The sequence below is a fragment of the Giraffa tippelskirchi genome, chromosome X, assembly GCF_054371585.1.
Source record: "Giraffa tippelskirchi isolate mGirTip1 chromosome X, T2T-mGirTip1v1.2.pri, whole genome shotgun sequence".
Taxonomy (NCBI): domain Eukaryota; kingdom Metazoa; phylum Chordata; class Mammalia; order Artiodactyla; family Giraffidae; genus Giraffa; species Giraffa tippelskirchi.
Genome location: NC_137289.1, coordinates 64,232,708 through 64,246,277, shown reverse-complemented (window position 1 = coordinate 64,246,277; position 13,570 = coordinate 64,232,708). Strand labels below are relative to the sequence as shown.

The 13,570-nt window shown below is 35.9% G+C and overlaps 1 protein-coding gene across 15 annotated transcripts in view; it reads left to right on the top strand.

Annotated features, from left to right (window-relative positions):
• DIAPH2 (diaphanous related formin 2) overlaps positions 1-13,570 on the top strand; it is a 952,992-nt gene that overhangs the window by 431,320 nt on the left and 508,102 nt on the right. For all 15 annotated transcript variants that reach the window (XM_081565323.1, XM_081565331.1, XM_081565339.1 and 12 more), the window contains 2 exons: positions 1,586-1,687; positions 3,708-3,802. In XM_081565323.1, the coding sequence (XP_081421449.1) occupies positions 1,586-1,687; positions 3,708-3,802 (197 nt within the window). The remainder of the gene's footprint in view (positions 1-1,585; positions 1,688-3,707; positions 3,803-13,570) is intronic.

Sequence of the window (13,570 nt, the reverse complement as noted above, 5' to 3'; positions counted from 1 at the left end):
TGATTTTTAAAAGAAATATATTGAAAGTCATTTTTCTTCTAGCAGTACCAATAATTCTCTTTCCTGGAGTAAACATGGCAAACTACTAATTTACTACCATAAGATCATGTTTGTCAAGTGTAATTATCTAGCCTGCTTGAACTCTGCATTATGTTTAATTGATCATACCTGTAAAGCTTAGCACTAACTGTTAGGATTTTAGTGATTATTTTTGTTTGATTTCTATAGTAAGTTCACTTAATTTTCCTATAGTTTGTAGCAGTAAAACAAAGGGAGTCTTAATGGACCCACAACATTTTGATGCCTTGTAGAAATTTTTCCAGATGCACATATCTGTGAACACAAAGGTTAGCAAAAAAAAAAAAAAAAAGTACTGTGTTTGTGGGTTACTTTTCCTCTAAAGAAAATAAGAGCATCAGTAACTCATTTGTGATCTCCTTAACAAAGATCAGATAAATAAATATAATAAAAATAATAATTGCCTCAAAATGAAGTTATATTTTGTAAAAGTAATAATGAACTAGCATGATGATGGCCATGTGACTTTGTTGTAAAATTTAGCAGCAAGAGTTTGAGGACAAGAGCATATCACTCTAGTTGCCTGAAAAATGTCGCCTTTACTTTTCTCATATTTTTTCATGGTCCCATTACCAACAACCCTGTTTTTATATTAGCAGAGGTAAACTGCCAACACAGGAATACAATGGTAGCTGTAGAATTTCTATATAGGAGGGCTTTAGGGATTTGAGATAAAGCCTCCTTTTCATTGCAGACAGCATGTTGTTTTTCACTTTGGTTTGAGAGATGGCTTCTTTGAGGGGAGGGCTGATGGAGGTGATGGGGGAGCTTTTTGGGGGGAGGTCTAAGGCGCCTCCATGGCACTCTCACTCTTCACAGTTTCAGGCCATTTTAACTGTTTGGAACTCAAGGGTTACCTTCTGAATGTAGGGTAAATAAATCTTTTGTTCAAAGAAAGCAAATAGTACTAAAATATGGTGAAGGAGACAAAGGAAACTTACTCAAAAGGCCCTGTCTTTGAGGTTCCTTAATTATGGGTATGCAAATAGGTGCTGTTGTCTAACTTGCAAATGGTTAATATCTGTTCTGCAAAGCAGTCTCAGTAGGGGTTTTCATATGGCAACCTGTTTAGCAGTAAAGTTACCTTAGATAACTTTAAAGCAATTTCAGACCTGCCTTAATTTTAGCATGTTTTAGGATAAATACATGTTTGCCTTTTTCCTCAATTAGTCCAAATTAGGGAGATTTTACTATATATTTAATTCCTGTGCTGTTGTAGGAACCTGGTAAAGCAATAATTAATGCTCCACATTAGGTAAAAAGCAGCAATTGATTTTTGGTTCTATTTGGCTTATCTTTTCTACTTAAGTGCTGATATTTAATTTGTAGGGAAACCTCTAAATAGGTCTATATTTTTAGGTTCATCCTCTTCCTTGAACTAATGAAATAAACCTATTTATTGATTTGGGCATGAGCTTTATTAATGTAGTTAATATGCCTTACTCATGTTAGTCCATGTATTTGGATTAGCGGTATTATTATTTATCTATCAACATTTTTCTTTCAGTTCAAAAGAATGCAGAAGCTTTAGAAGAAAAGAAGACCATGCCTGCAAAGAAGAAAGTGAAAGAGTTGAGAATTTTGGATCCCAAAACAGCACAGAATCTTTGTATGTGATATTTTCTACATAGGGTGTGGTGGTGATGGTAGTGGTGAGGGATTGTTGGATGTTTTTAAAGCAAAGTTGTAACTTCTTTGAGCAGGTATATTTAGCATCTGTTGGAAACAAAATTCGGTGTAAACATGATTTAGGTTGCCTTTTTATCTTTCAGCCAGAATGGACTCCCTCTATAATTTAGCCTTGGCCAGGCTATGTGGAACTTTTATGAATAAAAGCCTTTGGAAATGACTAATCATTCTGCATTGCTAAGAGGCCAAAGTGAGAATGAAGGCAGAGTTGAAAAGTGTTATTTTTATTTTCCTTCTGCCTAGACCTGAGGGTGATGGTTTTAGAGTATTCACTAGTCACATTGGTTGAATCCTTTTATTGCTATTGCTTTATGTTTGAAAGAATTGTGATGTGAGTGAGTTAAGTTGTTAACCACTGCCCTATAAGATTGGTTAATTTTCCTTAAAGCCTTTTACAAACCAGTCAGCCATTAAGTAAACTTTTGCTAAAGTAGCTCGATAGTTAAACCCATCTTCATTTACCCAGGCCTGAAGTTTTTTTTTTTTTAATATATAGTCTTCCCTCTATATTAAATTCAGCATTTTTTTGTCACCACATTATGCTGTGTTTATATTCTAAGGATGCTAAAACACTATGCTTGAGAAATTTCAGCACATCAAGCATTTCTAATTATGCAAAGAAATACCATGGGAGTTTATCTTTTGAAGGAATGTGCTATAGAGAATCAGATTAAAATAAACAACTCGTCATTCTTATTCTTATGTCAGTAGGAATGTTGCTTTCAGAAAAGCAGTCTCCTAGTAATTGTTCTGCATATGTATATTGCTTATCTGACAGTCCATTTTCCTTTATAAAGTAGATGTTAAGCACTTTTTTTTAAGAAACACAAAATAATTTTAATTGCTAGTCGATATCTCATAACATTATTTATTTGTATTCTGGTGATCTCTTTTGGTGTTTATGTCTATATAATTGTTTGCCTGGACAGAAAAGATGCTTTTTCATTAGGTACAGTGAAGCCATATAGACTTCTCCATGAAAAAAAAATTCTTAGGAACATATTCATGTTCTGGGGATAAGAACACAGGTATGTTCTTTAAAAAGTATGTTCAATGGAGGTGAAAGTGAAATGTATTATTGAGCAATGTTTTCTGAGTCAGTGTGAACTTTCCTAGGTGTAATTTGTTGAATTATTCCCATATGACATAATATATATCTGATGAAGATAAAGTTGACAAGGGAAATCGTGATTCAACATAAAAAGCAACTAATAGCATACTGCATGAATGTCATCAGAGATTTAGAGAACATTTGATGATTCAGACACTTTAATTTTTTCTTATGTGGGAGAACTGCAAAGTAGAGTGATAGCCTTTTTTAGTGTCAGGTTACTTTACTGTCTTCCTTGAGAGGTGCTGTATTGGATGCCTCTGACAATCTCCACAGTAAATTCAATGTTGAATTAAAAAGCTAACTTGAGGTACAATTTCTAACTTTTCATAGGTTATTTTGTATTAGCTTCATCTAAAATGCATAAGCATGTAGTTATCTGTGCTGCTAGTAGATTTATCTTCCATATAAATACACACATGGCTTCCCTGGTGGCTCAGATGGTAAAGAATCCTCCTGCAAGGCAGGAGACCCAGGTTTGATCCTTGGGTCATGAAGATCCACCAAAGAAGGGAATGCAATCCACTCCAGTATTCTTGACTGGAGAATCCCATGGACAGAGGAGCCTAGTGGGCTACACTCCATGGGGTTGCAAAGAGTCGGACATGACTTAGTGGCTAAATGCACACACACACACACATAAATACGCAGGAGCTCTAAACATTAGAACCTTAGCTAATGGAAACTACTTTTGTTTGTTCATAATTATGTAGATTAATATTAGTGAGAGATTTCATATTTGAAGTCTATGAAATGGAAATCAGGTATTTATTTGGGCTTTAAAATTGTGGTGCTGCTCTCTTTTTAATAAAATTAACTTTTATTTTAGCTATCTTCCTCGGATCGTATCGTATGCCATATGAAGAAATAAAAAACGTTATTCTGGAGGTTAATGAAGGCATGTTGAGTGAGCCCTTAATTCAGGTAATTGCATATTTTGCTTTTAAATATCATTTTCATGGGAATTTCTAGATTGCTGTCTTCTCATTGGAGTTGTGTGGAAATGTTCTTCTATGTTTGGATAATAGAGTTAGGAGTATCTAGCTGTGTGGATAGTAAGAGGCCTCAACGTCGACAATCAGGTTCTAGGTATGTGTCTGCCATTTATTACATATGTGTCCTTTTAAGTCTGTGCACATGTAGACACATCATTCCCGTACACAAAATTGTGTATATTTTATCATCCCAATGACTCTGTCAAATAGATATTTTCAGTACCATTACATGAAAATAAAAGTGTACAGTTCAAGAGGTTAAATAGCTTTCTCAGGATCAATGGTTAAATGGTAAAGTTATCCCTTGTTAGGCACTTAATATGTGCTGGGAATTGTGCCAAGCAATTTATGTATTTTATCTCGTTGAATCCTACAACAGTCCTATGAGATAAGTACTGTTATCCTCATTTTACAGATCAAGAACCTGAGGCTTAGAGAAGTTGCCCACTTGTCACTTAACTGCTAAGTGACAAAGTAGTAGAGCTGAGACTCAAAACAAATCCTGTCATGACTCTAAACCCATTGCTCTTTTTGTTCTATTATTCTGCCTCCTATGGGCAAACTGTGTCAGTTTGCTAAAGCCCTATCTCCTCATCTGAGATTACTAGGTTACTATGAGGATTATACCAAAGAAACTGCTTGTTAGAATAAAGCACTCTATTAGATCTAATTCTTAGAATTCTTGGCAGCTTTTGTTTGACCCTGTCTAGAAGGCGAAACTGCAAGATTTTTCATGGATGGGCATAGTCATTGTAGGTTTTTTGTTATTGTTGTTTGTATTTGAATCACGCAGTTTGCTTTGATTTTAAGGTGATCGACTAGTTTCTGCTGTAAAAATTTTGTCATATCTCCTTTATGATGGTCTCCAAATCTCAGAGCCCCAGCGTCTGTTGTTTGAGCTGGCTGTGTCCATATAGATGTTTCTCCATTGTGTAGTGTGGGCTTGCATTCCGGTTCACCTCATGTATGTTTTAAACATAGATATAGTTTATTCCCTATGCTATAGGGCCTATGGGACTAAGGTTTAATGAGTAGGCTCTTTATTATCATGACACACCTTTATTAACCTCCAACAAAAGTTACATGTGCTAAGAAATCCCCTTTTTGAAAAATGTGTTTTCTTTGTCTAACTAGTAAGTCCACAGTTCTCTGAGTTGAAATGGAGAGCAGATCACATTTGTCCTGCCTGCCTTAGTGACATGATTCTTTGCCCAGTAATCAGAATGAGCAAGTTAAGAAGCCTAAATGCGTCTTAGCTCTCCCTCTTTTTTTCCAATTGGACAGTTTCATTTTAAAGTACAATAAGGCAAACAAACATCTGACTCCTATTCAATAGTTGAAGCTTTCTAGTTTTTTTCTGTATAATCAAATTGTAGTAAAAGACAATCATATTTTGAAGAATTAATCAATGCAGACATTTATTTTGCCCATTAAAACTGTAGCTATTCCTTCACATGCCTCAGTAAATAAAAAAGAATGTAAATATGCAGAATGCTACTGTGGTATTTATTTATAATAAAAAGAAATACCATGATATTTATTTAATTTTTTAAAAAAAACAAATACCATAGCATTTATTTACATTTACATTTACATTTATTATTTTTTAAGTCATGTTTTCAACTCTTTAGAGAATGTAAGAAACAGAAGGATTCTCACTTATGAATGGCCCTCTAATATGCAACAAACTTTAACAATTTTTGTGTAGAAATGTAATACTTGGGATTTTTTTTTCTGTTTCACTTGATTTTGTAGCATTAACGATACATATTTGTTTCTCTCTTTAAATTGCCTGGTCCAGTTGGGAAGAATGAATTGCTTTGTTTGGAGATGGCAGTAAATTATATCTGCATTCTTGCATTCAGCTTCTTTAATCTTAACCACCTGGCAGTCAAATCTTCCCAGGTGGTGTAGTGGTAAAGACTCTGCCTGCAAATGCAGGAAACCCTGGTTCAAACCCTGGGGTCAGGAAGATCCCCTGGAGGAGGGCATGGCAAACCACTGTATCATTTTTGCCTGGAGAATCCCCATGGACAGAGGAGCCTAGTGGGCTTACAGTCCATGGGGTTGTAAAAAGTCAGACACCACTCAACCACTAACTTTTCACTGTAACAAGTTCAGGCAGTCAAAAAGACTGCTTGTGAAATCACGTTATTATGCTAAATCTTAGAAGATAAGTGAAGGAGAATCACAAAGTCTAGGTAGATCCTGCCCAGCTCCTTCTGTGTTATACTCAATGCCTCCATGCATTTTATGTTTGCTGGTGTTGGGTTAACCTGTTTCTTTCTTGTGTCTTCCTCTTTTCTAGATGTCCATTCCTTTTTTCTAAGCCTGTATCTTTCTCTTTTTCACATCTCTGTGTGTTTTATCACTTGCATCCTTTGCCCCACAGATTTTGAGTTTTCCCTCTGTTGAAAACATGCCACTGAGGACTTTTTTTTTTCCCAGCTGGCTTCCTTTCCTCCTCGATGCCAGATACTCTAAAATTTCCTTTCATCCCTTATCCTGCTCAATCAAAACTCATTTTCTTAGTTGTGCTAATAGGAGAAAACAATTTAACATGTAATTTAATAGTGTGCCTGATTGGAATTGTGGTGCTTGGTTATGAGGGACAAATGGTGAATAACTCATCTGAGTTATTAAAGTTGATATCGCATTTATCCAGACAAATCCAATGTCTGAGTATCTTCTGATAAGGAGGAAGGTCCTGGATGGAAAGAGTTACTTGATTTTCAAGTACCCAAAGGAGACTGTTTTTTGCTTAGGCAGGAGAAAAGACTAGAATCACCACTGCCTTTCTCCCTCCCATCCTAGAAAAGATTTGCTTCAGTGATGCAAAAGAAACATCAATTTGCCATTCAAAGGAGCTGTTTACCATTTGTGTCTAATTACCATGTAGCACATAGATAATGCATAGCATTAAATATGTATCATCAGATTAACTTTGTTGTAAGTTCTATCTGATTACAGTGCTAAACTCCATCCATGCATAATCATAGTTTGTTGCTTATGTGACATCATTGTCTCCTCATAACAACAAAAAACAATTAAGGACACATTGCTTCCCAAAGACTTGAATTAACAACAGTATTATCTCTCCTAGTATGGGTCAATAAGCTCTTTCCTGCCAGAAAGCTAATAGATTTTAGTTATTTGACAAGATAAACGCCTTACTGAAAAAATAAAAATAATAAACTTTAATCAGCAAGATCATGCCCCAAATTTAAGGTTATTGATAAAAGTACTAATGCCTCCTTTATTTCAAAATATTTTAATTTAAGCTACAAACCAAGTTCACTATATGGAAGTAGTTGAAGATCCTAAAATACTTATAAAAAACGAAGAAACATTTAAAAAGTATACCATATCCTGAGATTGCTGAGGAGCTTCTAGTATACGCAGTTATGAGTTAGATCCAAATAATGTGTACGCAATTTAGGTGATTCTTGTTATTATTTCAGCTTTGAAAATCTGCTTTAGTGTAATTTAATTTGATCTATTGAAAGAAAAATATAGGACCAGTAAGTGTTTTTAGGACATCAGTGGTAAAAATGAAGTAGTTGTAGGCACACTTACATATAGAACACTGACCAAAAAGAAAAGAAATTAGCACTTTAAAAAAAAGCAATTCAAGTGTTGAGGGAAAAATAAAATTATATTCTATTTTACAACATTAGTGCATGCAAATGATTCTCAAATGCTGTGAAAATTCATGTTGGTAGAGAGAAAAAATATGATTAACATAGAAGGAAGTATAAAATTGCTGCAGAACAATTACAAAGATATGTATAAAGCAGGGGTTTTTAACCAGGAGTTCCCATGTAGGACCCATCAAGAGAGTTCAGGGGCTCCTGAAATTAGATGTGAAAAACATTCCATCTTTATTTTCTTCACTTGCTAGCTAATATTTAGTATTCCATCTGATTAACAATATAGGCAACAAACCAAAGTGCCAAGAGTATTAACAGGACCTCTAACTTTGTCACTAATAGAAATAATAAATATTTCCTTGTCACATTAAATTTGTGGCAGATATCTTGAAATATTGTTTATAGTCATTACTACTTTAGAATTATACTGTTTATTAAAGCTGTACTAGGTCTTATTTTTTAGTGACTTAGTCAAGAAGGAGAACTATTATTATGTCACAATTTATATTTGTAAATATGTTGATAGCTATTTCAATATAATTGGCTTCTTTTCCATTCTTATGTATTTTATTTTATTCTGAGAAGGGATCCATAAGCTGGTATTAAAGAGTTCATGGCAAAAACAAAGAGAGACTAGTACAGAAAAGAAAGTTTCCTAATCAAGGTGACGGATACAAGTCATTCCCAACTTCCGCCACCCTTACATTATTCATAGAAAAGGCGCCAGACCCACGGGTGAGGCTAAAGTTCCCTCCTAGGCCACAGAGACTAAAAAATACCACACTGGAAGAGTGAGGGGATCAGCTGCATTCTGACCACATTGCATCTCCCCAGACTGGAACAGTGCTGCACCCAGAGGGCTCCCCAAGCCTGTAGTTTCTCCAGTGGGAAAAGAGGACCCTAAGTGGACATCTAGCTCTCCCAGCAATGCTCTATCGGGCCTAACTTCATAGAGATAACTAAGGGAATCTATGGGACTCAACCACTGAAGATCAAAGAGAGATAGAGATACTGGGGTGGGAATTATAGCAACCAGCGCTCAGATCCTGGCAAACTGTATTTCTGCTTGTAGCAATGCACATGCAGAGATCTCGGCCAATGGCTCTTTCCATCTTCAGAGCCAACTGGTCACCCCATCTGGCTAGGGAGTCTGTTGGACAGTTCTGCCTGATTTGGGTCCCCAGTCAATGAGCCATACCAGCTATGGAGCCTGTTGTGCTATTTGGTCTAGACAAGAAAGCAGATATGCACTTCTGCATAACTGCTGAGCATAATCTCCAGTCTCACCAAGTAGCCTAGCCTGAATACTGAGGCCACTGTGGAGCCCATGCTACAGCCATGCTTGTTCATGGATTGAAGCAAGCAGCCTTGCCTAACTCTTATGCATACTCTCTGGCTGCACATAACCACGGAGCCTGAACAGTAACCCTGATAGTCCCAGAGTCCAGTGTACAGCAACACTGAGCTGTGAAGCCTGTGGCCCCACTGAATGCCAGAGTGCAAGGTGTGATCCTGCCTTATTGCTACCTGGCTGCGGAACACAGACTGTAGCCCCACCCAACTGCAGGATACAGTTGGAGGACCCTCTCCACCAGAGAGCCCAGCCCAGTCAAGAGCAGAGTATAGCCAATAGCTTACTATGTTATGAGGCCCAGCCCATGGCCCTGTCCAACATTAGGGTGCAGCCTGAAGTCCCACTTGTTGGCAGAGCACAGCATGCAGCTCCAATTGAACATAGTCCAACCAGCAGTGCCATTCACTCAAGGAGCACAGCCTGAGACCCAGCTGATAAGGAACAGTTGCAAAGCCATCCATAGCCCTGCCCAGTTGCAAAATCCTACCAGTGACCCCACCTGACTGCAGAGTACAGTAGTAGCCCCATCCAATATGGGAGTCTGTCGAGTGGCCCTGCTTAAATGTGGAGCTCAGCCAGCAGTTTTACCCAGCAATGGAGCTCAACCAGTGACACCCTTTCTGACCTCAGATAATGGCCCATAGCCTCACCTAAGTAGGGATCCCAATAGCAAATGCCACTTGCCCCAAAAATGCTACCAGCTGACTCATGTAGTGCCCCAGGTTGAGCTGATGAGTGAAGGGGTTACCCTATGATAGCAAACATACAAAGTCTGGAAGAGAAGACCACTTACTGAAATGTGCAGATACTAACGCAAGGAATCAAGAATTACAAATAATCCAGTAAAAATGTTACCACCAAAGGAAATTAATATAACTCTAAGGACTGACCCTAGATAAATGCAGATCTGTGAAATTTCTGAAAAATAAGAATAATCCTCTTAAATAAATTCTGTGAACTATAGGAATACACAGAAAGACAACTAAACAAAATTGGGAAAACAATGCATAAACAAAATGAGAAGTTCAACAAAGGGAACGTGATCTTTAAAAAAAGAACAAACAAAAATCCTAGAGCTGAATAATACAATGAACTGAAAAATTGAATAGAGAGATTCAACATCACACTTGATCAAGCAGAAGAAAGACAAGTGACCTGGAATGTAGGCCTTTAAAAATTATCCCTTCTTAGAAGTAAAAATCATAGTGAAGAAAGCCTACATGACTATCAAAATTTCTCAACAGAAATATAAGCCAAGAAAATGTGGAATGACATATTCAGATATTGAGAGGGGGAAAAAAGAGTTTCAACCAAGACCACTCTACCCAAAAAAGCTGGGTATCTTTTCCTTTTGGAGAGAAAATACTGTTTGTTTGAGAAAATATTTTTCTTTGAAAAGATAAATATTTTCTCAAACAAACAAGAGCTGAGGGACTTCATCACTAGAACTGCTGTACAAGAAATACTAAAGGGTGTTTTTCAAGCTAAAATGAAAACATGCTAATTTAAATCATAAAAACATATGAATGTGTAAAACTCACTGGTAATGGTAAATATATAGTCAAAGTCAAATTCTCTAACATTATAAGCTGTGGCATAATTCACTTATGACTTCAATAACCTCTTATTTGTTACACATGATAAAAATTTAAATTATAACATCAGTAATCTAAAATAATATAATCTGTGAGGGAAGAGAAGTAAAATTGTAATGTTTAATATGGTATTGAAATAAAATTGTTATCAGCTTACAATAGGACGTTATAAATATATTTTGTTTAACCTTCATTGTAACCACAAAGGAAAAACCTATAGTAGATACACAAAAGATTATGGTAAAGAAGTCAAAGTATACTGTCACAAAAATGCTCAAATCACAAAGGATGAGAACAGTAGAAGAATCATGGAACAATACATTCACAAAACAAGGAATGGACAAAGCAAGTTCCTCCCTATCAGCAATTAATTTAAAGGTAAATGTTTTAAGTTCTCCAATCAAAAGACATACAGTAACTGAATGTGTAAAAACAAGATTGAAAGATATGCTATCTAAAAGATATGCTATCTAAAAGTACACAGAAAGACTGAGACTGAAAAGATGATAAAAGATATTTCAAGCAAATAGTAACCAAAAGAAAGCAAGGCTCCTCTGTCCATGAAGTTCTCTAGACAAGAATACTGGAGTGGGTTGCCACTACTTTTTCGAGGGGATCTTCCTGACCCAGGAGTTGAACTTAGGTCTCCTGCATTGCAGGTGGATTCTTTACCATCTGAGCCACCAGGGAAACCCCTGCTACACTTATAACAAACAACATAGACATTAAGCCAAAAAATGGTCAAAACCCAGACAAAAGCAGTCATTATATAATGATAGAGTGGTCAGTTCATCAAAAAGACACAATAATTGTAAATATTTATGCAGCCAACAATGGAACATCAAAATAGATGAGATAAATACTAGTAGAACTGAAACAGGGGCTAAAAGGAGAAATAAACAACAATAAACTAATAGTTGGAAAATTTAATACCCCATTTTGAACAATGGATAGATGATTCATACAGAGAATGAATAGCAAAATAGTGGATTTGAACAATACTATGATTTAATATACCTAACAGACATATACAGCACATTTAATCCAATAGCAGCTGATTACATATTCTTCTCAAGTACACATGGAACATTATCCAAGATAGATCATATGATAGGTAATAGATAGCAAATTTAAGAAGACTGAAATTATATTGCATCTTTTCTGACCACAGTGTTATGGTAGTAGTAGTCAATAGTAGAAGGAAAGTTGGCAAATACATTAATACATGGAAATTAAGCATAACACACTTGAATAACTAATAGATCAAAGAAGGAAAAGAAGAACAAATACATTGAGACAAATCAAAATGGGAACACAACCTACCGGAACTTATTGCATGGAGGGGGAAAAAAACAATAATTCTAACAGGGAAAATTTATAGGGAGAAACACAGCAAGAAAAAAGAAAGATCTCAACCTTACTACTCCTCAAGGAGTTAGAAAAATAAGCAAAAACAAATCTAAAAGTTTGTAGAAGGGAGGAAATAATAAAGATTGGAGCAGAAATAAATGAGACTAAAAGACAATAGAAAAGATCAATGAAACTAAGAGTAGAATTTTTGAAAAAATATAATCGTGAGGCTACTACAAATAGATACCAACTAATTGAAGAAATGAATAAATTCCTAGTGGCATATATCCTACCAAACATGATTCATGAAGAAATAGAAAATATGAGCACAACACTAATAACTAGGGAGATTCAAACAGTATTCAAAAACGTCTCAAAGAAATGTCTGGGATAAGATGGTTTCACTGGTGAATTCTGCCAAACCTTTAAAAAAGAATTGACATTGATCCTTTTGAAACACTTCCAAAAGTCTGAAGCGGAAGGAACATTCCCAGCCTTATTTTATGAGGCCAGCATTACCCTGATACTAAAGCCAGGTAAGGACACTACAAAAAAAATTCGCAAAGGACTTGAAAAGACCTTTTCCAAAGAAGATATTCCAGTGGCAAAGATGTACACAGAAAAGTGCTCAATTTCACTAATCATGAGGGAAATACAAATCAAAACTACAATGAGATATCACCTCACACCTATTAGAATAGCTGTTATCAAAAAGACAGAAAATACTGGGATGGATAAGGAAAGAAGGGGACCCCTGTACACTATTGGTGGGAATGTAAATTGGTACAGTCTCTAGTGAAAAGGGTATGTAGATTCCTTAAAAGATGGAAATTGAACTGAATATGATCCAGCTATCTCACATCTGTATGTATGTTTGATGGAAATTAAGTCACTATATCAAAGAGATATCCATATGCCCATGTTCATTGCAGCATTTTTTTTTTTTTAAATAGCCAAGACATACAAACAACCTAGGTGTCCACTGATAGATATGTGAGTAAAGAGTTGTGGCGAGGAATTCCCTGACAGTCCAGTGGTTAGGAATTGGTCCTTTTACTGTTGTGGCCCAGGTTGGGGAACTAAGATCCAACAAGCCACATGGTGTGGCAAAAAGTTTTAAAAATTAAATAAAATTAAAAAAATACAGATAGTTCCATCCAGACCATTTTCCAGGAATAATTCATTTTAAAAAATTGTGATGTATATATGTATACATACATGTATGCAGATACACACAGAGGAATATTATTCAGATTTTTCAAATGAAATCCTGCCATATATGACAACGTAAGTGGACTTTGAAGGCATTATTCTGTGTGAAATAAGTCAGACAAAGACAAATACTGTGAAGTATCACTTATATGTGGAATTAAGACAAACCAAACTCAAAGGAACAGAATAGACTGTAGTTCGCCAAGGGTGAAGGGAATGGAAGAATGGCTGATACTGTTCCAAGGGTACAAAATGAATAAGTACTTGAGATGGAATGTGCAGTATGGCAACTATAGTTAACAGTACTGTACTGTACATTTGAAGTTCCTAAGAGAGTAAGTGTTAAAAGTCCTCACCAGAATAAAGAGAAATCATGGTTATGTGTTGTGATGGGTATTTAAATGAACCTTACTGAGATGATCATTTTGTAACATATGCATATATCAAATCATCACATTTTACATCTTGTGCTGTGCTGTGCTTAGTTGCTCAGTCATGTCCAGCTCTTTGCAACCCCATGGACTGCAGCCTGCCAG